The sequence below is a fragment of the Felis catus genome, chromosome C1 (genome assembly GCF_018350175.1).
Source record: "Felis catus isolate Fca126 chromosome C1, F.catus_Fca126_mat1.0, whole genome shotgun sequence".
In the NCBI taxonomy this organism is placed as follows: domain Eukaryota; kingdom Metazoa; phylum Chordata; class Mammalia; order Carnivora; family Felidae; genus Felis; species Felis catus.
Window position 1 is genome coordinate 33433196 of NC_058375.1, and position 25132 is coordinate 33458327.

A 25132-nucleotide genomic window follows, 5' to 3' on the forward strand; every position below is an offset into this window, starting at 1 on the left:
CGCGTGCGCAGAGAGCACATCTGGCCATTCCCAAGTCATTCCAGAGTGTGAGCTCTGGGGCAGGAGCGGGAGGTGACTAGCAAAAGCTTTCCCTGGGATATTTTCTGGGACAGCTACTAGGCTTTGAAGAGTGAGATCTCAAGCCGGGACGAGAATTGTTAACTTCCCGGCCTTCACTATTCTTAATTCGAAGAAAAGTGTGGATGGTGACCGCCGCCTTCTTGGTTTACAAGCTCGTTAAGAAGACCAAGGGAGGGAGGTCCTGCTGGCCACAGTGTTTGGAAAAAGGAAATCAGGACAGAAATGTAAATAACCAATATAAACATAGAGAAACGTTCAAGCTCATCGATAATACATAATTTTACATTTTTTTATAATTACAATTTTACAGTCATTTAAAATAATTTTACAAATCAAAATAGCTGGTCATCGTTTCTCATTTATTAGATTAGAAGGATTGAAGAAAATGGTAGGTAAATAACAACAGAAATCTTGTTCAGTCTAATCATAATAATGATAGTAATAATAATGATAATGGCTGCCTCACACACTGTTCTTAGAGCTTCACATTTATTAACTCATTTATTCCTGTTGATAAGTATGTATGACAATGTACATGTATAGGACCATGTTGTTATCCCCATTTTACAGGTAAGGGAACAGAGGCACAGAGAAGTTAAATGACTTGTCCATGGTCACACAGCTAGTAAGTACCCCAGCAAGTATTTCAGCCAGGATTTAGGATAGGAAATGGCCTATCCAGAGAAAGACGCGGCCATGTAGACCCCCAACTTTTGTTCCTCTAAGGACTAGGCAAGAATTGAAACAATTGATGGATGCTAAGCAGGGAGCTGTTCAATGGATATAGACTTTGAATTTTGCAAGATGAAAAAGTCCTAGAGATCTTTTGCCCAAGAATGTGCATATGTTTAATACCATTGTATTGTACACTTAAAAATAAATAAGATGGGAAATTTTGTGGGTTTTTTTCACCACAATAATAATACAAGCATGATCTTTGACTCAGCAATTCCACTTCTAAGTTATCCTAACTAAATAATCAGAGATAGCACTATTCTTAAGAGTGAAAAACTGGAAACAATAAAAATAATTGTAATAGGGGTTGATTAAATACATCATAGGATAGCTGTCATGGGAGTCAATGCAGTCTTTAAAATGACATAGCAGAATATTTATTGATATAATAAAATGTTTTTATTAAATGAAACAGTTAAAAAGAGGCACCTACAGCATGATCACAACATTTGTTTTATTTTTTCAAAAAAAATTATTCTGGACATATGGAAAAAAGATCGGATGAAAACATACCAATAGGTAAATCCAGATTACTTTGAGAGTAGAGGGGATTTTTATCTTCTTTGTGCTTTTCTGTATTTTCCAAAATTTCTGCAATGAACACTTATACCTTAGCAAGATTTATACTTTCTTCTTTTAATTAGAAGGAAGTCTAATAAATTTCATTTAAAAATGCTATACGAATGGTGATTGGATTATTGTTAATAATAAAAGTAGCCAAGTTAGACTGGATTATAAAACAGCTGGAAACAGGCATGGGCCTTTGGAAAACTTTAGAAAGCCATTCTAAAACGGACTGCATGCAGGGTATGAAGGAGTGGAAAAGCCAAAGTAGAAGATTAGGAAGAATAGTAGAGCCACTGATAAAAGTGAAGGTATGCTGAGTTAGCTTGGGAAAGGATAAAGAAGAGGGTAAATTAGAGGGGTGTGTGTGTGTGTGTGTGTGTGTGTGTGTGTGAGAGAGAGAGAGAGAGAGAGAGAGAAAGAGACACACACACACACACACACACACACACACACACACACACTGTGTGTGTTAGTTTATACTCGAGGTGGCAATAGGCAAGAACAGTTGTCTAGCTCCAGAAAGGTACAGGTGTAGAGACACTGGTTTGGGATTCTTCATCAGGATAGTGAGGCTGGAGTCTGGAAGGAGGGGGAGTCTGGAAGGAGTGAAAATCCCCTCCCCCTAATTCCTCCATGAGTTTATGATATCTATCTATCTATCCATCATCTGTCATCTTTTTGTGACCATCAACAGACTGTTGGCCAGTCTGCTTAATTCCCTAGTTGGCTGAGTCAGAGTTTATGTTGATACAACCACAGTATATTTTTACAATTGAGGTGTATACCATACTAAGGTTACATTCACTTTATTGAATAATTTTTTTTCCTATAGTCAAAAATTGCCTTTTTTCCCCCATTCACTTAGTTATGTATGCATCTATTGTTAATTCTTCCCCAAATTCTCCATCTGGACTATAAAACATCTCTTGATCTGGTCACGTGAATCTGGTGATCTTTCAATGTCTTTTTCTTTTTTTCTTTTTTTTTAATTGGAGACATCCTTCCTTAGGCCCATCCTCTTCTCTCCAAATTATCGTCTTGGCCTCACTAGGCAACTATTGTTGTAGGACTTCCCCTAACCACATTCTGGGGATTCCCATCTCTTCTCCCCGGTGCCAAATCCGTTGTGTCCTGGATCTTCCCATTTGTGGTTTATTCTCTCATTTTAGAAGAGTGCATTCTCCAGTAACCTCCCCAGAAGGGGTTCATGGGAGGTAAATATTTGAAACCTTGCTTGTCTAAAAATGGCTTTATTTTACTCTCACATTTGACAGTTTGGCGGGGTACAGATTTCCAGACTGGAAATCAAATTCTCTTGGAATTTTAAAGGTATTGATCTGTTGTCTTTTAGCTTCTCATGTGGCTAGACTTTTGAGAAATCTGATTTTTATTCTGATTTCTGTTACTTCCTGTGTAATTTTTGTTTGTTCATTTGTTCTCCAGAATTTTTTAGGGTATAGGTTTTTCCTTCATCCTTGGTGTTCCGAACGCTCATAATGACTTGTCATGGTAAGTCTTTTTCATTCATTGTACTGGATACTCCCTTTCAGTCAGGAAACGTGTAGTGTTCGATTTTGGGAGACTTTCTCTGTGATAGATTCCTTTGTTTTTCAAATTTTTTCTTTCTCATCTTCCACCTCTTGGTTTTGCTCTAGTTTATAAGAGATTTTCCTGAACTTCATCCCCTGCTTCTTCTGTTGAGTGTTCTCATTTCTGCTCCAAAATTGTAATTTCTGAGTTTTTCCTGGTACCTGACTTTTCTTCTGGCAACCTCTTGCTTTCATGTTGTGGATTCACGACCTTCTCTCATTTCATATACCTGAGGACATCAGTTGTAATTTTCTGCTCTTTCCTTTCACTTCCTAGATTATTTTGTTGTTGTTTATTTTGGTCTCTAGCTTTGAAGCTGGAGGCTGTCCTCAAATAATGGTAATGGCTACCAAATATTGGGTGTCAAGCTCTGTTCTGAGTATTTTTTTTAATGTTTTTATTTTATTTTTGAGACAGAGAAGGACAGAGCATGAACAGGGGAGGGGCAGAGAGAGAGGGAGACACAGAATCTGAAATGGGCTCCAGGCTCTGAGCTGTCAGCACAGAGCCCGACGCGGGGCTCGAACTCACAGACCGTGAGATCATGACCTGAGCTGAAGTTGGATGCTTAACTGACTGAGCCACCCAGGCGCCCCTGTTCTGAGTATTTTACATATTTTAACTAATTTAATCCTTATACTATCCCAATGAGGTAGTTACCATTCTTATCCTCAATTTACTGATGAGGAAACTGAGACACAGAAAAGTTAAGGCTCTCATCCTGGACACACAGCCTGGAACTGAACCTGAATCTAATCAAACCTCCAGCTTTCCAAATCACAGGAAATATGAGGGATAGAGAAATAAATTAAATGATACCACTAGAAAGCAATCAGCCAAGTCCAGAATGTGGGACATTGTACGAGACAAATTTCTAAGTTTTACCAATAATCAAGGGTATAAAGACAAAAATCTTTAAAAAAAAAGGGCAAAGAGACCATTATGGAACAAAGGCACTTTAGAAACCGAACCACAAAATGTAACATGTGCGTCTCGTTTGGATGCAGATTTGAACAAACCATGTGTAAAAAGACATGTCTGAAACCATTGAAAATGTGTGAACATAGACTGGATATCAAATAATATCAAGGGATTATGATGTATGTAGAGGTGTGTGTGTGTGTGTGTGTGTGTGTGTGTGTGTGTACCTTAAATGGGTTATATTTTTGGAAATTTGCCATAGTAGAAATTAAACTAAGAAATTATTACTTCATTTAAACATGTCCTTACATGTTAACATAAACAAAATATGTTTTATGAGAACAGCTATTTTCTGAAACAAAAAAATTAGTGAGAAGAGTGGTTTTGTTTCACACATCTGTACATCTTTTAAGCGTCTGGCTTGATAAAAGACGGCTGTATTCTCGTATCAGCTCTTAAAAAATTTGATCCGCTGCAGTAGGCTGTGTGGTTGAAGTGGATGTGATTGGAAAAGGGGCATTTCAATCGCCTTCTCAAGTAATTGTGGATATTCTTCTTTGATACTTTGGCCAAACTTGGCCAATGGTAGTTTCTGAAAGGTTACTGCAGCATGGGATCTGCAGCCATCCCGGTGAACTTTTCTTGTCTTTTTTTCTCTCAGCTTTACTGAGATAAAATTGACATATAGGCGTACAACTTGTAGATCTGATACCCTTATATACTGCAAAATGATTACCACCATAAAGTCAGCTAATACCTCCCTCGGGTCACATCATTACCATTTCTTGGTTGTGGTGGGAACCTTTAAGATGTGCTCTCCTAGCAACTTTAAAACGTATAAGCCAGTAATGAACTTTTCAGACTCTGTTACCACTGAAATTCTCTTGCATTTTGAGTAGATCTTTTACCTTTGCATGATTTTGTCAAGACATGCATTAGTCATTTGGAAGTTACTGGTTCACTGAGTTACACAGGTCTTTCAAATGTTGACACATTTCATTACATAACGTCAAAAAATCACTAATTACGTTTAAAAAAATTTTTTTAACGTTTATTTATTTTTGAGACAGAGAGAGACAGAGTATGAACAGGGGAGGGTCAGAGAGAGGGAGACACAGAATCCGAAGCAGGCTCCAGGCTCCGAGCTGTCAGCACAGAGCCCAACGCGGGGCTGGAACTCACGGACCATGAGATCGTGACCTGAGCCGAAGTCGGACGCTTAACCGACTGAGACACCCAGGCGCCCCTAAAAAAAATAATCGCTAATTATTAATGTCACTACCAATCTCAACAGCATGATCTTTTTTTATTGGGAAGCTATCAAGCCCACAGCGGCAGATGAAATGTCAACACAGTGACAACAACAGTTTAGTATTAGTTTAGTATTTAGTATTTAGTATTTAGTATTTAGTAACAGTTTAGTATTAGTATTTAGTATTTAGCAAATAACAGTTTAGTATTATTACGAGCATAACAATACTGGGGGACCTCAGGAAAGGGTCTCAGGGGCTTCCGGGGTTCATGGACCCCATGGACCCCGCACAGTGCTCTCCTAGAGAAACTCTTGCACATGTGAACCAGGAAAGAATGTTCACAGCAGCACTGTTTGTAAAAGCAAAGGCCCAGGCACAACCCACATTTTTATCAATGAGGGAATAGACACACTGTGGGTATATTCATACAATGTCTACCACCCAGTGGTGAAGGAACGTACCAGAGCTCTCTGAATCAATCTGGATGAATTTCAGTATTTTAATCTCTCCTCCACCAAAAAGCAGAGTGTGAACCGAGTCCTTCAGTGCAAGAGTTAGGAGGCGATCCCAGGAATCAGGAATGGGTGAGAAGAAAAGGAAGAAAAAACCAATAAAATGTGCATTATCGAGCTAATGACATCTGTGCGCTACTGTGCTCATTTCCTCTGGCAACTCTCTGAGGTGTCGCGTAGAATACAGCTCAGAACCGTCCCTCAGGGTGTGAGGCTGGAGCCTTTTCCACTGACGCCTGTCACTGCCCAGTTGATCCCTTCAGGGCATTAAGGTTCCTGAACTTCTGGGCGGCACACAGGTCCAACAGCCTTCCCTTTGTGTAGAGCCGAGTCAGACAAGCAAAGAGACCCTGTGGTCTTTGAGGTGGCATGCTGGCAGCTTGCCTGCAAGTTTCAGCTACCCCAGGATCCGGGGAGGGGGGTTGCTGAGGGGATACGATGTCCACCACGGATGTCTGCTAGACTCAGAAACTAAGGTTGAGTGAAAAAAAGGAAGTCACAGGGAATTACGTACAATGTATTACATTTTTACAAAGTTCAAAGATAAATAAAGATATATACTGCATTATTAAGGATACATTTATGGATATTGTGCATATGCAGTTATGGATGTTATGAAAGCAAGACAGGCAGGAAAGGGTTTATCACATGTTGGGAGACAGTCAGCAAGTCTGTTTGCCAGAAAGCACATGTCAGGGTGCCGCTGGAGATAAAGGTAGTGGGGTAAGGAAGGTGGTTCATTGGTGGGTGTCTTTGAAACCAATCTTCAATTTTACTCTAATATGGAAAGCAAAGGGCAGCGAGCTTGTGAGAAAGAACGCGACAGGATGGAAATATATGGAAGGGAATCACTCCGCCTGGGAGGGGAAGGAGGCTTTGGGGCAAAGTTCCCTCGCAGCGGGTAGCACTGGGAGGTTCCCTCGCTTTTAGGGAGCCTCCTTTCTGCTCTGTTCCTTTATCAGGGGCGGACAGGCAGGGTGTGGCTGGTTGGTGTATAGGAGGCAGCTAGAAGGGAGTGTGTGGGGCCGGAGAAGCCCCTGGCTGAGGGCTGAGGGCTGAGGGCTGAGGGCTGAGGCCTGAGGCCTGAGGCCTGAGGGCTGAGGGCTGAGAATAAAAGATGAACGCTTCCCAAGGCTCACCTCAGCCCTACCTGATGCTCCTGCCTGAAGCCTGATCTCCGTGGATGGACGGAGGGAGCGTTTCCAGCTTGGAGACTCCAGGTCTGCTGGTGTGGGACAAAGGGCCCCTGATTCCAAAGGTGGTGAGTCCTCCCTCTCTGTCCTCTTCATTCTCCTTAGTCCTTTGACTTTCTCGGGATCCTCAAGTTTGTTGGAGAAACTGTCCCCTTTCTCCTTACGCACAAGTACGTTTTAGAAGACAAAATGGGGCAAGTGGAAATGAGCATAAAAGGATGAGGGACAAGGGGGCTGGATGGGTTTTGTCTAAAGATTCTCACTGAAAAAAAAAAAAAAGATTCTCACTGAAGTAATATTGTTATCATTATTATTACAGCTGTCATGTATTTAGTCCTTCTTATTAGCCAGGTCCTATGCTCTGTGCATCTAGACCAATCATTTGTAGATTTGAGGAGTCTTCTTAGCCTGCTTGGGGTTGTCAAGGGAACTTCCAGTGCGTGGTTTTTTTGTGTTTGTTTGTTTTGTTTTTTCTGATTTAGAAGGTGTTGAAATTAAACTCTTTAAAACTTAAACGTAAAATAAATAAAGAAATAAATAAAACTTAAATGTAAATGGGTGCCCGGGGACAACATATTTCCAACACGTGTAGTAGAAAGAAAATTGTTGCTATCTGAAGAATTTTGCAAACCGTTAAAGAGACAGATGCCCACATAAAAAAAATGGACAAAGTATTTAGATAACTGACAAAGTCCAAATAATAAGTATCAAAAAAATATAAATTAAAACAAAACACCATTAATTCTTTTAAAAGAGATACCATTTGGGGTACTTGGATGGCTCAGTCAGTTCAGTGCCCGACTTCAGCTCACGGTTCATGGGTTTGGGCCCCGTGTGGGGTGCTGTGCTGACAGCTCAGAGCCTGAAGCCCGTTTCAGATTCTGTGTCTCCCCCTCTCTCTCTGCCCCTCACGCACTCACACCCTGTCTCTCTGTCTCTCAAAGTATGAATAAAAACATTAACAAATTTTTTACATAAATAAAAAATAAAAGAGATACCATTTTGCTACTCATTAAAATAACAAAGATTCTTTTAAAAACAGGAAGCCATGTGATGGCAATCTTGTAGGGAAACAAGCAATTCCCTCACTTCGGTAAATTGATATGACCTTTCTAGAAGGCAATTTGGCAGTGCAAATTAAAAGTCTCTCTATTTTAGGGGCGCCTGGGTGGCTCAGTTGGTTAAGCGGCCGACTTCGGCTCAGGTCATGATCTTGCAGTCCGTGAGTTCGAGCCCCGCATCGGGCTCTGTGCTGACAGCTCAGAGCCTGAAGCCTGTTTCGGATTCTGTGTCTCCCTCTCTCTGACCCTCCCCTGTTCATGCTCTGTCTCTCTCTGTCTCAAAAATAAATAAACGTTAAAAAAAAAAAAAAGTCTCTCTATTTTAAAGATGGGAACCTCAAGGCCTAAGAATTTAAGTGACTTGCTTAAAGTTACAAAGTCAACAGTTAGTTAGGGACTAAACCAAGATTAGGGCTCAGACTTCCAACTCTGGCCCTCCAGGTCTTATCTGGTAGCGATGCTTAATACAGCAATGTGTTGGAAAACAACCTAAATATCCTACAATATAGATTTACTTTAAAAATTCTCGAATATCCATGATATCCGTGGCACATAAGTCATTAAAAGAATATTTGATGGTATGGGAAAATGCACATAATGTAGTGGTTAGGGAACATGACAGATATCAGCAGCATATATGATATGGTCCAATTTTTTAAAAAAAGTTATATACATGCATGGAAAAAAAATTTGACGAAATATATCTCTGGGTGGAGAGATTTCAGATGATTTAAAAATTTTAGGAGCACCTAAGTGGCTCAATCGGTTGAGCATCGACTTTGGCTCAAGTCATGATCTCATGGTTTGTGAGTTCAAGCCCCACATTGGGCTCACTGCTGTCATTGCAGGGTCTGCTTCGGATCCTCTGTCCCCCTCTCTGCCCCTCCCACATTCGCCCTTGCTCTCTCTCGCTCTTGAAAATAACATTAAAAAAAATGTACACTTAAAAAATAAATTTAAAAATTTTACCTATTTTTTTGATAATTTCCAGATTTTCTACGGGATAGAAAAAGCAATATATTTTATTTAATAAAAACTTTTAAAAAATGGCTGAAATGCCATGGGGCTCTTCTGGATGTGAGCTGGAGCTGGCTGACTGGCAGGTGACTGTCAGGGCAGGAAACACTCATCCCAGAGGGCAAGTGTGAGGGGCTCACAGAGTCTAAGAGAATTTATAGCCACGACCAGGGAAGATAGGAAAGATGGCTTTTAGTTCCTTGAAGTTGGATAAGTACAAGGCAAAAGTTAAAGTTCAGGTATAGGAATGAAAAAATACCTAATTAGATTAACAATGTGTTTGGGGGACCTGCTGTGCTAGGGGGGGACTCATAGCAGAGGTAGTACCCAGAGAGCCGGTGATGGAGGATTCCCACGCACTGTCTGTTCGCCCTTTTATACTTTCAGTCTTTTTCTTCTACTCTGTCCCCCTTCTACCATCTTTTGTTTCTCCTCCCGATCTTACTTAGATTTCTTCTCCCCATCTGACTTGGAAACGTACATTCAATCCCCTGGTTCTCCTTCAGCACCGCTCTGCCCTCTGAAGACTCTCAAAATTACAATCTGACTAATCCTGCTCTTCGTAATTTTGTAAATGTAGGCATCAAGTTTCCAAATTAAGTTATTTCTAGCAAAGAACTGCAAGACAAACACTCGATATATAATTTTTCCTTTTCATAGTATACTGGAGTTAGAAAATCTCCATCTATGGGGCGCCTGGGTGGCTCAGTCGGTTAAGAAAAGCTCCATCTAATCAAAATCCCTTAATAAGTGAATTTATTTTTTGCCAAATTTAGTTTTGTGTTATGTCTTTTTATTATTTTATTATGCCTTATTAATAAGTTAGGAAATAGAGATGAGAAAAAATTGTCTATATTTCCAACACCTTAATTAATTTTAATGTTTTTAATGTTTATTTATTTTTGAGAGAGACAGACTGTAAGTGGGGAAGGGACAGAGAGAGAGGGAGACACAGAATCTGAAGCAGGCTCCAGGCTCTGAGCTGTCAACACAGGGCTTGAACTCATGAACTGTGAGATCATGACCTGAGCCAAAGTTGGATGCTTAACTGACTGAGCCATGCACGTGCCCCACCAACACCTTAATTATTAATATTCATATTTTATAGGACTTCCTCTCAACTCCTTTCTTACACACTCTTTAGTTATAATCATTGTAAATATGTTATTTTGTATTTTGATTTTAACACATCATTATTAGTTTGAAACTAATCATTTGAAACACAGGCTTGATGAACCATAATTTACTTAGTCATTTCCTTATTGATGTACCTATAGATAGTCCAGTTTTTCACTTTTATAAACATACTGCTGAGATCATGTGACCTTTTATATTTAAGATTCTTTTCTTAGATTTCCAGGATATTTCTTACTGAATCAAAGGCAAATACATTTCTTTTTTTTAATGTTTTATTTGTTTTTGAGAGACAGAGAGAGATAGAGTGTGAGTGGGGGAGGGGTAGAGAGAGAGGGAGACACAGAATCGGAAGCAAGCTCCAGGTTCTGAGCTGTCAACACAGAGCCCAACGTGGGGCTCGAACTCACGAACTGCAAGATCATGACCTGAGCTGAAGGTGGATGCTTAACCGACTGAGCTATCCAGGCGCCCCCAAGTAACGTTTCTTTACCTCTTGTTACTTCCCAATTTACAATGAATTCAGCAAATGTAAGTGAATCTCCTATTTTCAAGACAGGAGACTCAGGGCCTAAGAGTTTAAGTGATTTGCTCAAAGTTATAGAGTCACATAGTCAGTTAGGGACCAAGACAAGACTGAAACCAAGGCATCTGACTCCAGCCCTCAGTTCGCTAGGTCTACTAGCTTTTCTTTTACCATTTGGCTTTATTTAGCCTTAGATTCTTGGGAATTTTCCCATTGGCTTACTCTTTGCTCTTCTCAGATGAGATTATGCATGAAAGTCACATCTTTAATAAAAAAAGCTAAGACCTTACATTACACTTGTCACCCTCTACCCAACAACAGAATACACACTTAAAAAAAAAGACACATGAAATATGTGTCTCCTTTGCCTAACTTCTCTATTCAGTTTCTGAGTAGCTGGTAACCTGTGGGAAAGTGGGTGGGATAGAAGGGTGGGGGGGAAATGTCCTAATTGTCATCCTAACCTCAGTGTGTCCTAGTGCTGTGTTGCCATTTGCAACCCTAGGGGACTAGAGATGGATATTACATGCGTCATGACTGAAAAACAAAAACAAACGAAAACAAAAACAACCCTAAAGCAGTGTGCTGTTTGCCATGAGAGAAACAGAACTGGAAATTCGTTCAAAGCTTAAGTCCATCCTCCGTTTTTCCTCCTCCCTTTGATGGCCCCACCTCCTCCAAGTCTCTTTTTGCCCTATTCCAAGACATTCCGGGACCTGACCTGAGGACTTCTACAAAAACCCTCCTCTTTAGAAAGGATTTGAAATCTTGGGGAGAATTCAAGAGACATTATCTCTTCCCTGGAGTGTTTTTTACCTTTAAACTTCATCCCCGGTTGTGGCATGAAAAGGTTTGGTTCCCGCTAAAGGAATTTCAGGCAGTCGCAAGTAGGTGGGGACAGTTTTATAGTAGGGAATCCTCTAGGGTGTCCTTTTGGTTAATGCGCAAGGTGCATTTAGTAATAACTAAACTGTGGTTAATGCACAAGGTGATTTAGTAATAACAACTACAGCACTTTTATTGAGCACTTTTTCTGCCGGGCATTTGCAGCAGCAAGTGCTTTCCATGCATTATCTCCTTGCATCTGGGAAGAAGCTCCCCCCTTTATAGATTAAGCACTGGAGGCCCACAGATTTTAAACAATATTCCCAGGGACACGGAGCTAGTACATGAATGGAACTAAGACTTGAATCCACTGTGCATGGAAGAGCAACTGTGGAAGGGCCAGCAACAGGCCCTTGCCAAGCCTGGCTTGAGACACTAAATGCTAGAAGAAGCCTATATTCTGGTGTGCACCTGGTTAGTTCTGGGTGTAAGTTCTTGTTTCTCCAGACCCCTGCCTATGCCTTCGAAATCACACTCTGTCTCAGCCTCCCTGTCACCATGGCCCTCAGTCACGGCTTCCATGTTGAGCACTTACCTCCTCCAATCCTCACAATAATCCTGCAAGGAGGCACAGTTATTATACCCATTTTAAAGATGGAGAAGCAGAGCCTCAGTCACAAGGTTACTCAGAGAAGTTAAGTCACGAGTTTCCACGGAGGTAAGTAGCCAAGCTGGGCTGTGGGATTCCAGAGTGCTTGCTGTGCGGCTGGTGCCTGTGCCCCCACCTCCTCCATTGTCCCTGTTCCCTCATCAAGCTCACCAGCCTTTTCTGGTGTCTCCCTGTGTCTGTCCTCCTAGTTCGGATGGAGATGGCAAGCTCCTCGGGCGCCTGGCTCTCCGGCTGCCTCGTGGCACTCGTGTTCCTCTGCCTGCCCATGCGTGTGTCAGGTAGGAGTTTGTGAACCTCTTCCCGTGTCCGGGACGTCTGCTGAAGGAGACCCAAGCGCAAGGGGGCCTTATTTCTTCTCGCGTTCACTTCTCCCCCCCCCCCCCCCGACCCCCCAGTCCTCTCCCAGGCCCTTCCCAGGCCCTGCCCTTCCCCAAGACGTCCCCTTCATCCATGGCACAGCTCCTGCGCTCCCATCCCTCCCAGACGCCCTTGTCCCTTTTTTGTCCGCACCGCACAGGGGACACCGGCAACTTCCACCTGGCCCCGCTAGGGGGCACAGCCGAGCTGCCCTGCCCGCTCGCCCTGTGGCCGGTCTCCGTGCCCACCGCGGTGACGTGGCTGCGGTCTCCACACCCGGACCGCTCCCAGGCGGTGCACGTGTTCCGGGACGGGAAAGACCGGGAGGAAGGCGTGATGCCGGAGTACAAGGGGCGAACGGCCATGCGGAGGGACGCCCGAGAGGGGAGCGTCAGCCTGGAGATCCGCCAGGTCCGGCTGGAGGACCGAGGGCAGTACCGATGCCAGGTCCAGATCGGAAACCTGACTCGAGAGGGCACCGTGACCCTGCAGGTGGCTGGTTAGTCATTGTCCAAGGGGGACTGAGGTGCCCCCAAGATCTGAATCGTGGGGTGCAGTTACCCTAGGGGCGGATTGGAGAAGGTATGAGGATGAAGCCAGAGACTGTCTCACCCCGTGGGGAGGAGGATGAAGGTGGGGAGAGGGTGGGCATGCACGTGCCGTGAGCAGCCCCTGCTGCCCCCCACCCCGGAGACCGTGGGAAGGGGGGGAGGGCTCCCGCGGGGACCGCGCCCCCACGGCCAGGCGTCTCTGTTCCCTGTCCCCCTCCCAGTTGTAGGCTCCGACCCTTACATCCACGTGAAGGGCTACGACGCTGGATGGATCCAGCTGGTGTGCAGGTCGGCGGGATGGTTCCCAAAGCCTTGGGCCGAGTGGAGAGACCCTCAGGGCAGGGTGCTTCTATCGCTGTCGGAGGCCCATTCCCTGGAAGCTGGGCTCTTCCGGACAGCGGTGTCCAGCAGAGTCAGGGACAGCACGCTGGGGAACGTGTCCTGCACCTTCCGCAACTTGGCCCTTGGCCAAGAGAAGACGGCAGCCATGGTTATAGCAGGTAAAAGCTGGGGCCGTAAATGGGCTTGAAGCCCCTGGTGAAAACTCCTACCTTAGTGGAAACCTTATAAAGAATTTTCACATTTTTTTAAATTCTAAGAGTAACACATGTTTGCAGTAGAAAACTTGAAAAAAAAAAACGAGGAACATTTTAAAGAAACCAACAAATGGCCTATAATGTCATAACTTAGAGAGAACTGCTGCTAACATTAAAAAAAATTATATATTTTGAGAGAGAGAGAGAGAGCACAAGCAGGGGGAGGGGGTGAGGGAGAGGAGAGAGAGAAACCCAAGCAGGCTCCATGCTGTCAGCACAGAGCCCGATGTGGGGCTGGATCCCAGGAACCATGAGATCATGACCTGAGCGGAAATCAAGAGCCCAATGCTTAAGGGACTGAGCCACCCCAGGGGCCCTGGGGCATTTCTTTCAAGACTGTCTTGTGTGCGTGTATCTCTGAGTGCGTATGTCTTTGCACGTATGTAATTTTCTACCTGGTGTCTTCTTCCTTTCCACTTCTAATGTCATGAGCATTTTCTGCCCATGTCCTTCAGTTCTCTGCAACATGATCTTTAAGGGCTACATAGTACTTCATTGTGTGGTTATAGCTGAATAAAATTAATCGAAGCCCTATTTCTGGACATCTGGATGGTTTCTAATTTTTCCTCCTATTATAATGAGTGGTGCAGTGGACACCTTTGCACACATTTTGGCAAGTGACTTTGATTATTTTCTTAGAATGTGTTTCTAGAAGTAGAATTGAGGGGCTAAAGGGGTATGAACCTTTTAAAGATCCTTGAGACATGGAGGCCATGTGGCAGAGCAGAGTGGTTTTAGAGCCCAGAAAGATAGACTGTGGCCTGGGGTCCCGAGTAAGCAAGGGTCATGACCTCTGCCCCCTCCCTTCTCTTACTACTGCCACTGCCTCTCACTGAGTGCTAAGTGCTTTACCTGCCTATCCCTTTCTTTATTTAAACAAAAATTTTTAATGTTTATTTATTTTTGAGAGAGAGAGAGAGAGAGAGATCTGGGGAGGGGCAGAAAGAGAGGGAGATACAGAATCTGAAGCAGGCTCCAGGCTGAGTTGTCAGCACAGAGCCCAGTGCAGGGCTCAAACTCACAAACTGCAAGGTCATGACCTGAGCCGAAGTCGGAGGCTTAACCGACTGAGCGACCCAGATGCCCCTATTTATTTATTGTTTAATTAAAAAAAATTTTTTAAATGTTTTATTTATTTCTGAGACAGAGAGAGACAGAGCATGAGCAGGAGAGGGGCAGAGAGAGAGGGAGACACAGAATCCGAAGCAGGCTCCAGGCTCTGAGCTGTCAGCACAGAGCCCGTCGCGGGGCTCGAACTCACGAACCGCGAGATCGTGACCTGAGCCGAAGTCGGATGCTCAACTGACTGAGACACCCAGGCGCCCCAATTGTTTAATTTTTTTTAAGTTTATTTATTTTGAGAGAGAGAGAGAGAGAGAGAGAGAGCAAGAGAGCAGGGGAGGGGCAGAGAGAGAGGGAGAGAAATAATCCCAAGCAGGCTCTGCCCTGTCAGCACAGAGCTCGATGTGGAGCTGGAACTCACGAACGTGACATCTTGAGCCAAAACCAAGAGTCAGATGCTTAACTGACTGAGCCACCCAGGTGCCCCATAATCCTTTTAAATCTCCCAACAACCCAGTGGAACAAGGATTATTATCATCTCTATTTTACAGATGGTAAGCCAGGCTTGGGGAGGCTCAGTCTCTCGCTCAGGGTCACATAATGTTGAGTGAGGTCTTGCATCCAGCCCAGGCTCTCCACCGCTTGTCACGGAGCCTCTTCTGCTCTTTTTTTCTTCTTTCCTTTCTCCTTTCTTCCTGGCTAGGCTTTAGTCTACTGCTGTAGCACCCCAGAATCTGTTCTGCCCCTGCTGCTAGGGCTCAGGGCAAAGATGTCACTGACTGTTGTTTCACTTGACAAGGAGGCAGGTGGGTACTCATGAGAAGAGTGGAGATGGCCCCTGAGGAAGTACCTCCTATCCTCCAAAGTCCCCAGATAATGGTTTCATATAAGGCAGCACGAGGTTGTGGTTGAAAGGCTGATTTTAACCCACTGTCTTCGGGCGGGAGCATCAACACCACTCCTAAGAGTCGAGCATCTCACTTTAAAGTTGTCCCCGGGTCATCCAGGGTTGGAGTTACTGAGAGAAGCAAAGACACTCACCTGTCTTGGCCGGAGGTCTCTCCCTAAACTTGATGGAGACGGTTGGGATGTGCCTGAGCCGCCTGCCATCTGAAGTGGGGCCCTTTGAGGGTGGTCATTGGCGGTTTCTGTTTCAGCCCCATCTCCAGGGAAGATCTCCTCCTCAGCAATGGCTCTTGCTGTGATCCTGCCTTTCCTGGGGCTTCTCATCATGGCAGGCGTTTGCCTCATTTGGAAGCAAAAAAGATCCAAAGGTAACTAAGTGGTAAGGGAGTCCCGGCCGAGACTGAGAAGTGGGACTGAGGCTTCTCTAGGAAATGGCCGGGAGGAAGTAGATGTGGACATGAGTTTTCCCTAGGTTGCAGACCCTGCAAGCTGGCTGAGAGCAAACTGGTAGAGCCATGCTGGGGGACTCACATTGCAGAGAGGGTCAAAGAAACTGCAGAAAACTCCTGGGCAGAGCTGTGAATTCTCATCTTCTGATAAATTAGGAAAATACTGATCATGCCAGTCTTCTAATTAATTAAGAAATGCAGTGCTATCCATTAGATAAAACCCCTGTGAATGTGGTTGAATTGCATAGGATCTCGGGGTCACAAAGGATCCTGAAAGTCGTATAAGCCAACACTCCTTTCCCCATCTGATGGTTTGAAGATCCTCTAATCCTTTCAAATAGTCACACACCCACAGGGACGAGGAGCAAAGTCCTACTCAGGCAGCTTGCATGGGCCATCTTTGGACAACCCTGCCTACTAGAAAAAGTCCTTCCTTTAACTGAGCTGACACATCTTTCTTTCTTCCAGAGAATCTTCTCTATGAACAGGTGGTGGAGGTAGGTAAGTGTCTTGAGCTTGGTGGGGATGTTACTGTGTTTTATTGGTTTTGTGATCCCAATGACCACTGATTTAAATTGTGCACCTGAAAGTCCCAACATCTGATGTCCTGGTGGCAGGGGTGGTGGGGGGTCTATACCTGCCATTTCCAGTTTTTGCAGACTCTTACTTGTCACAGCTTGCCTTCCAGTATGTTTGGTGGTTTTTGTATGTGAACTCATTCCTTGGTCTTGCTCTCCACTCCTGTGGGAGTCATGTAGATCTAACGTGGGGGAAGCTTTTATTCGTTCAACAATTAGTAATTGTCTCCGAAGCACCCCAGACCATACTGGAGGCTGGGGAGACAATGGCGAGTAAAAACACACACAGTCTGTGCCTTCTTGGGGCGTTCAGTCTAATCAAGGAAGCATATGTGAATGAAATGATTATACAAACAAATTGTGCACAGATGCCACAAGAGGGAGTTCTAAGGGTTGTAAAGACTGTAACCAGGAGGAACCAACCAAGCTTCAGGGACAGGAGAGGGGGGCCCTGAGGAAGTGATGTGTGATCTGGAAGACAGGCGGTCTGGAGGGAAGAGGGAATAGAAAACCATGTGCAGCAGAAGGAACAGCATGTGAAAGAAACACAGTGTGGAAATGAGGCCAAAGATGACAGCGGATGAGGCTGTGGAGTTGGCAGGGGTCAGCCCAGGTGACGCCCTGTAGATCACGTGAAGGGTTTTGGTCTTTCCTATCAGAGCAGTGGTAAAGCAGTGAACCGGGCAATCTTGGCCAGAATTGTGCTTCGAGAAGCTCTCTCTGGCTGCAGTGTTGAGAAAGGACCAGAGGGAGCAATGGGACAAGATGTGGGGGCAGGTTGGGAGGCACCACTCTGTCATCCAGATGAGAGATGGTGAGGGCCTGGGTCAGGGAGGTGGAGGTGGAGACAGGGAGGTTCAAGAGCAGGTGAACTCAATAGGCATCGGGGACCTTCAGAGTAACGGCACAGAATCTCATTTACTTTTCTTTCTCTAGAAAATCTTCTCTCAGACCACGCAAAAGAAAAAGGTAATTATATGTGTAGAATAAAGACTAGGGAACAAATAACAAAGAACATATTCTTTCTATTTCTACATGAATGCTGACAGTCTGTGATACATACTTTATACACACGCACACACACACACACACATTTTCCATTAATATTATTGGAATTCACTTTCCAATATCAAGGGGTTATAGGGCCGGTGGCCATGGTGAGGGGGTGCACTTGATCAGCATTCTTGGGTCTGGATTGGCCTGAGCTCCCTTCACCAGCCTTTCTGTCAATCACTGAAAAAGAAGGTCTATTTACTATTTAGAAAGGTATTATTATGGTCATGTGGGGTGTATGAAAAATCTGAGGAATCCATACAACTTTTGCACCGAGAGAGGCGGTATCATACGATGGGAGGGTCACAGGCTCTGGAGTCAGCGACTGGGTCAGTGATACCTGGCTCAGATCACTGCTCTGCCACTTACCGGCCTTAGACAAGGCACTTAACTGCTCGGAGCTTCAGTTTTCTCGTCTGTAAAGTGGGGACAGTAAGTCCCCTCACCTGATTGTTTTCAGGACTCAACTAGACAAAACTTCTTATTACAAAGCCTGGTACTCCTTTTTCTTCCTGCCATTTCATCTTCATTAATCGAGTGTCTGCTGTAAGCCACTGAGCATAAAAGTTAGACACTCAGGGCACAAACAGGGGCTATGCCCTTAAGGTCTTGCTGGGAAGACAAGTCACTGGACCAGAAATGGCTCTATGTGCACCGATTTCAGCATCTCCTCTCCTCCCTGCTTACATCTCCTCCAAGGCGATGGAAGTGTAGGTGCGTGCACAACTCAGGGATGTTATGGCTGCTCTGTTCAAGAGCGGAAGGAACGGTGGTGTAGTGGGGCTGACCTCTGATTGGGAGCCAGACAGAGGTGGGTTGGAATCCTGCCTCCTCGGCCACTTACTAGCCTGGTCACCTGGGCAAATTTCCACCTCCCTCTGAGCCTCAGACAACTACTCTATAAAATGGGGATACTAATTGTATGCACCTCACATGGTGGAGGGGGTTCAGTGCCCACCTCGTTATGAGAACAGGACACAATAAATGGAGACTGTTAGTAGTGGGAATAGTAAAAATCAACCATAAGCTCCTTGGGGGCTGTATCGTATTCGGTTTCACTGCCCAAGTGCCTAATGCCTAACACATGCCCCGCCCTTAGCACAGGGCCTGGCAGTGAACTCGAACGTGTAACTTTAGTTCTCTGGCAAGGCCAGTGCTAGGAGAAAATGTGGGCTGGATGGCGCCTCCAGAAAAGCCACAAGCACAGTAGTCTCAGGAGCGTACAGTTTATGTTCTGAGACCTGGGATCTCCAAATTTACCAATCTCTCTGCAGTTCTTCAGGGGAGTTACTGTCGAGAACAATACGAGCCAACAAGCCAATGCTATAGGCCTCCCGCTGGACACCATAGCTATTATAAACAGTAGGTTATAGAAGGAGAGCAAGGGACACACCCGTGTACACACAGTCACAAACGTACAGAAACACTCAGAAAGAGAAAAGGAGCCGGGCAGAAAGGGAAGAGAAGGGAGAAACCGAAGTTCTGGGCAGCCTGGGTCACTGGGGAAAGTGGCGCCGCCAGGTTCACGGGTCTGAGCTTTGAGAGATGTGACTGGATTAGGGGCCGACAGGATGGTCATCGCCCCCTTCACTGTAGGGGACGGAGCCATGAGCCTTCCCGCGTGCGTCCCAGGGATAAAGTGGCCACATGTGTTCACTTGTGCCTTTTTCTGTTTGTTTTAGGAAGGCTCCATAAAGTGCTCAGTAAGTTCCGCTCCTCACCTGTGGCGCAAACCTCCTTCTGCTGACATCTTTGCTCTAGGATGAGTGTCTCAGTTTCACTCGTTGGGGCAGAAGAGGGGGGCAAGGGTACTTGAGGCCCTGGGGGCTGGGGATACACTGGCTCCCACAGCCCTCTTTTCTCAACTATTCCCTGTTCCTCTTTCCCGCATAACTGTTATCCGGTCTCTATGCGGGAACCGTTTTACCGGGAAGAGCTGTACCTCCCAAAGGGGAAGCCGCCTGGAAGACCCCCTTTGATCACCTAGGGGGGGACATTCCCTTAGGTGGGATCCAAAGCGTGCGCGTCCTCTTTAAAGTGAACGTGTGGAGAAGTGGGTCTCCCCCACTTCACGAACGAGAACCTCTTTGTAACAAAAAAAGTCTTCAGGCACGTGACATGTCTATTTTATCTTACACTGAGGAAACATACAGAAGAAAATCTAGTGGAAATTCGGTGGTAGTTTCAAGTGAACTGATATTTTAGGCTTCTCCCGCAACATCTACAAATGTTGATGTTGTCGTGACCTGTGTGTAGAAGATGTGTTATTCCTTGGTCTGCCGGGAAGTTGTGGGGGCCGCAGGAATTTGGTGACCCTCTGCGGTGTCTCTGGGGCGCGCTGGCCCACGGCTGGGGGCCCGCTGCTCTTGCCCGCCCTGTCACCGGGGAAGCTCAGGGCATTGCTCCCCAGGATCTCATGTGGGGGTGTGGTTGGGATGGGACCGCAGCATTCTGGGCAGGTCGACGCCCTTGTTCTGATTGGTCCAACTGTGTTTCTTCTTTAGAGACCCTCCGGAATGAACTGAGTAAGTGTCCCACGTGCTTATAACTCCTGTATCACCTTGTCTCCTGTGGCTTCTGTGTGTCCAGTGATAGCTCACCCCCTGGTTTCTTCTTTTATTAGAGTTGAAGAGAGCTGCAGCGAACTCAGGTGAGGTACACTTTCCCTGCATTTGACCCCCAAGCCCCAAGACTTCCCCGTTTCTCTGTCCTTAAACTCAGGCATCCCCTTTACGTCTTCCAGGCTGGAGGAGGGCCCGGCTGCACTTTGGTAAGTCACACCAGCCAAATCATCCACATTTCAGAGCCCATTGCTCTGGTCCTGAGGAATTCAGACTGTCATTTAGAACTTTGTAAAAATCAAATCTGATCATCTGCTTATCAGTTTTGAAAAATCTTTGTGATTTTGGGGTTCACATTTAGAGTTAGGAAGTCTCCCCTCTTTGTTTTGATCTTCCTATGAGTTCTCTATGAGTTTTGAGATTTATCTTAGGTTTGTTGGTTATTCACATTTCATCTTTGGGACTTGTCTGCTCCTGTCCTGTTCTGGCTACTTTTTTTTTTTTTTGTTTTTTAATGCTTATTTATTTTGAGAAAGAGAGACAGAGTGCCAGTGGGGAAGGGGCAGAGAGAGAGGGAGACACAGAATCCGGAGCAGGCTTCAGGCTCTGAGCTTTCAGCACAGATCCCAGAATGGGGCTCGAACTCATGAACCGTGAGATCGTGACCTGAGCCGAAGTCAGACGCTTAACCTAATGAGCCCCCCAGGCGCCCCTGTTCTGCCTACTTTTTGATTTGTGAGGATATTATTTCTATATAGAGCATACTAGTTCTTTGTCATGTTTTTCACAAATTATTTTTCTGACTTTTGTTTTTCTGACATTTTCTATGTCAGACTTTCTGACTTTTATTTTTCTGACATTTTCTATTTTTCTGACATTTTCATTTTACTTTCCCTATAATATTATTTTTTTTTATGTATGAACATTTTGTTTTTTATGGAGTCAAATTTATTCATCTTTTCCTGTATTGTCTCTTCCATGCTTTCAAGTTGGGGAGGTCCTTCCTATCCCACAGCTGGGCCAACAGCCAGTGCTCTTGTCTCTTTCCACACCCCTGCCACATCCTTCTTTCTCTGATGATCAGTTTTCTTGGGGCGTGGTGATTGAGACTCTCAGAGAAGTGAATGGGTGACGCAGAAGCTCCAACAACGCGGACTACACAAAAGTTTCACAGGATCATCCTAAAAGATTTGCACGTCTCTTTTCATTTTATTCTGAAATAGCTTGCGATCTGTTGCTGCTGTTTTAATGAGACCTGTTATTTTCACTGCTTTGTAGTCCGTATCAGTTTTCCAGCTGCTCATCCCCCTTCTATCCACACGTCTTCCTTCAGGCAGGTCTAATAGAATCGGTGAGTTGGCACTTAAGAGAACACCAGGTCACCTTGGCTGGCACTCCAGGAGCTCACAAACTCTTCTGACATTCGAGGTCCGGCTTCCTCCCACCACCTTGACTGAGTACAGATTTCACGGATTTACTCTCCAAGAAGAGCCTGTTTTCTGTACTTGGTGAAGGAGAGAGGCTCACTGTGACCCTTATAATCCACAATTTTAAGGAAGAATCCTTTTGAATCCTTTTCTCTATACTAACATTTAGCTATAATAATTATAAGCAATAATTTTATTTTTTTTAATGTTTACTTATTTTTGAGAGACAGAGGGAGACAGATGATGAGCAGGGGAGGGGAAGAGAGAGAGGGAGACACAGAATCTGAAGCAGGCTCCGGGCTCTGAGCTGGCAGCACAGAGCCCGATGTGGGGCTTGAACCCACGAACTGTGAGATCATGACCTGAGACGAAGTCAGATGCTTAACCGACAGAGCCACCCAGGTGCCCCATTTTAGCTACCAAATGAGCATCACACCCTCACTGTGTGAACTCGGCACTATCTCATGCATTAGTTCCTCAAATCTGTACAACAGGCCTACTCCCATTTTACAGAGGAAGGAACTAAAGTTGGGAGATAAACAACAAGCCCAAGATCACATAACCAGCGAGTGGCAGAGCTGGGACATCCTAGCTGGCTACTGGATCTAACGTCAAAGCCCATGTTTATTATCATACATTAGATTCCTTTGGAACATCGAAGACAAAGGCAGTATTTCCTAAGGATTAAGGCAGCTTCACAGATGATGAAATACTTTTTCTTCTTTTACATAATACACCGCCAACAGACCTGGGGGACTGGAAGACAGTTTTCTTTGGTTCTAGTACTTATAGGGGAGGGAGAACCATGGACTCAAATAGACCAATGACAGTGGTCACAGCCTAGGGATTATCTTTCCCTCCAAAGCTACCCAAAGATCCCAAAGATCTCAGGGGATCTGAGACCTTGTCTTCCCCAGCCTCACCTGTCGGTGACTCTCTGCAGTGGCAGTGACCCTGGACCCGGACACAGCACATCCCAAACTCATGCTGTCTGAGGACCGGAGACGTGTGAAACTTGGAGAAAGAAAGCAGCCTGTGCCCGACGGCCCCCAGAGATTTGACTTTGTCGTCAGCGTCCTGGGAGCTGAGTACTTCACGGCGGGCTGTCACTACTGGGAGGTGTTCGTGGGAGACAAGACCAAATGGGCCCTGGGGGTGTGTAGCGAGTCTGTGGGCAGGAAGGGCAAGGTCACCGCCACGCCGGCCAATGGACACTGGCTTGTAAGACAGAGTAGTGAGAAGAAGTATGAAGCTCTCACATCCCCGCAGACCATCCTGCGCCTGAAAGAGCCCCCACGGTGTGTGGGGGTTTTCCTAGACTATGAAGCTGGAGTCATTTCCTTCTACAATGTGACCAGCAGATCCCACATTTTTACTTTCACCCACAGTTTCTCTGGCCCCCTTCGCCCTTTCTTCGAGCCTTGCCTTCACGATGGAGGGAAAAATACAGCGCCTCTAATCATTTGCTCGGAACTCCAGAAATCAGAGCCATCAACTGTCCCCAAGCCAGAAGAAAAAGGCCAGGCTAATGGAGACGTGGCCATGAAGGTGGACCCTTCCTTACTTCCCCCTCAAGCACCGGAGCCTTCCCCACTCAGGGATATGATCCTGCCCTGGCCTTCTGACATTGGCCCTGCCCTTCAGGGGCTCAAAGTTCCTTCTTTTTAGGGCTGTGCCTCATTATCTGCCCCCCTGAAGGTCCGGCACCGGGCCCTGCATTTTAGGCTCCTGGCCCAACACCTGATTCTGAAACATCTCATCTCCTTTCCCCAAATCTAAACCTTGTGATTTCTGTTCAAATCACCTTCCTCCCAGGGCTCAGTTCTAAACTCTGTCATCCTACTGGGGACTTAAAGTTCCCACTGCCCTGGAAGAATTCTTGAAAACCAGACGAACAATCACATTAAGTTTAGGTGGTGATGGTGAATGTGTGTCACCAAGATACAGGTGTTCTCTACTCGAGGGGCTATTTATAGAGGAACTCCACTCTACTTCAGCTTGCTCTTGACCTCTTAGTCATGAAGTTATGGTGCCCAGTCCCTGACTTTTCTCTGATCCCCTCCAGAATGGCGTTTCTTCTTTTCTCAGGGCAGGCCTCTAGCTCCCAAAGTCAGCTTTTTAAAAGTAAACATTTTTTGGGTCACACACTCTTCCTTCTTTCTTCTGGAACAGGGGGTAGGTCAGCTAGAGGGGTAAAACAGGCCATCCTTTCTTTTCTATTTCCTTGATGCTTTTTTGCAGCATAGTGTCCTGACATCCAGAGCTAATGTACATGTTTTCAGAGCTAACTTACCTATTGATGATAACCAGGTATAAGAATTTTAAATGAGGTAGCCATAATCCCCAAAAGACTGCAGAGTACAATCACGGAGCTGGGACTCACAGCTTCAAACACAGCAGCCCAGCTGTGTGTGTGACCTTGAAAAAACAGCCATGGATGAGTTCGTCTGTTACCCTGGCCCTTTTGAATCTCCTCCCGGGATTTAGAGAGGCCCAGCCAGAAAAACGGTAGTTTTAACCACAAAGGTAGAGGCATTTTTTTTCCTATAAGACCATCATTTCTGGTAGACTTGACTACTTGTGTGGCAAACAGCTTCTTAGGTCAGAGAGTATTGATTTCAAATAGGAAGTCGGTAGACCATGTGTGAGGATAAAATAATGAGCCTCATTTTTTGGTGTGGATTGCAGAAAGAAGCCTATTCACTTTCAAGTCACTCCACAAAGGTGATCTGGCCTCTTTGTGGCGGTACTGGCTATCAGTTTGCAGATGAGCACACAGTTCTACCCAACAGAAACTAGATCTTTCTGTCAGAAGTTCTCTCTGTTGGTGCTTATAATAGTTAGGGTCCTCCAGAGAAAAATGTATTTGTGTTATATTTACATGTATAAAGAGATTTATTCCAAGGAATTGTCTCATATGATTATGGAGGCTGGCACTTCCCAAGATCTATCTGCAGGGTTAGTCAGCAAGTCAGAGACCCAGGGGAGCCAATGGTGTAGTTCCAGTTTCAAGGCTGACAGGCCTGAGACCCAGGAAGAACCAATATTTCCATTTGAGTCTGAAAGTAGGAAAAAAGTGGATGTTCCAGGCTGAAGACTGTCAGGCCAGAAGAATTCTCTCTTACTAGGAGAGGGTCAGCTTTTTGGTTCTATTCAGGCCTTCAACTGATTGGATGGGGCAGGCCCACATTAGGGACAGCACTCTGCTTCACTCACTCTACCAATTTAAATGTTAATCTCATCCGAAAACCCCCTTACAGAAACAGAATAATGTTTGACCAAATATATGGGCACCCTGTAGCCTGGTCAAGTTGATATATAAAGTTAACTATCACAGTGCATGGGTGAAATTTTCTGTTTGCTTTTGTACATGAACGAGAAGTTGTGGGGAAAGGCTTTGGACTGGTAACAGACAAGCACATTATGGGATTGGTTTTTGAACAACCTTGAATTCACCCAAGCAAGCTTTAACCACAGTTAGAAATAAAGCCACAGTTTTATTTCTGA

At 45.1% G+C, this 25132-nt stretch overlaps 1 protein-coding gene across 3 annotated transcripts; it reads left to right on the forward strand.

Annotated features, from left to right (window-relative positions):
- Window positions 1–6484: 6484 nt before the first annotated feature.
- Window positions 6485–25132, forward strand: ERMAP (erythroblast membrane associated protein). Of its 3 annotated transcripts, none has more exons than XM_045035653.1 (12): window positions 6485–6917; window positions 12274–12363; window positions 12603–12941; window positions 13215–13493; window positions 15809–15925; window positions 16475–16507; window positions 17521–17553; window positions 19320–19340; window positions 20142–20162; window positions 20261–20287; window positions 20381–20407; window positions 22569–25132. In XM_045035653.1, the coding sequence occupies exons 2-12, from the start codon at window positions 12279–12281 to the stop codon at window positions 23291–23293; spliced, it is 1707 nt and encodes a 568-aa protein (XP_044891588.1). In that variant the 5' UTR covers window positions 6485–6917; window positions 12274–12278; the 3' UTR covers window positions 23294–25132. The 3 variants fall into 3 exon arrangements, with proteins under 3 accessions (XP_044891588.1, XP_019692374.1, XP_019692372.1); XM_019836813.3 differs by having other exon boundaries at window positions 6486–6920; XM_019836815.3 differs by lacking the exon at window positions 20381–20407 and having other exon boundaries at window positions 6485–6920.

What these genes read in the sequence shown, in the direction of transcription:
- ERMAP (XM_045035653.1), top strand. Translation starts at nt 12,279, where the DNA reads ATGGAGATGGCAAGCTCCTCGGGCGCCTGGCTCTCCGGCTGCCTCGTG. An exon ending in CGTGACCCTGCAGGTGGCTG is followed by an intron (nt 12,942 to 13,214) that starts GTTAGTCATTGT and finishes TCCCCCTCCCAG; the next exon opens with TTGTAGGCTCCGACCCTTAC. An exon ending in AGACCACGCAAAAGAAAAAG is followed by an intron (nt 17,554 to 19,319) that starts GTAATTATATGT and finishes TGTTTGTTTTAG; the next exon opens with GAAGGCTCCATAAAGTGCTC.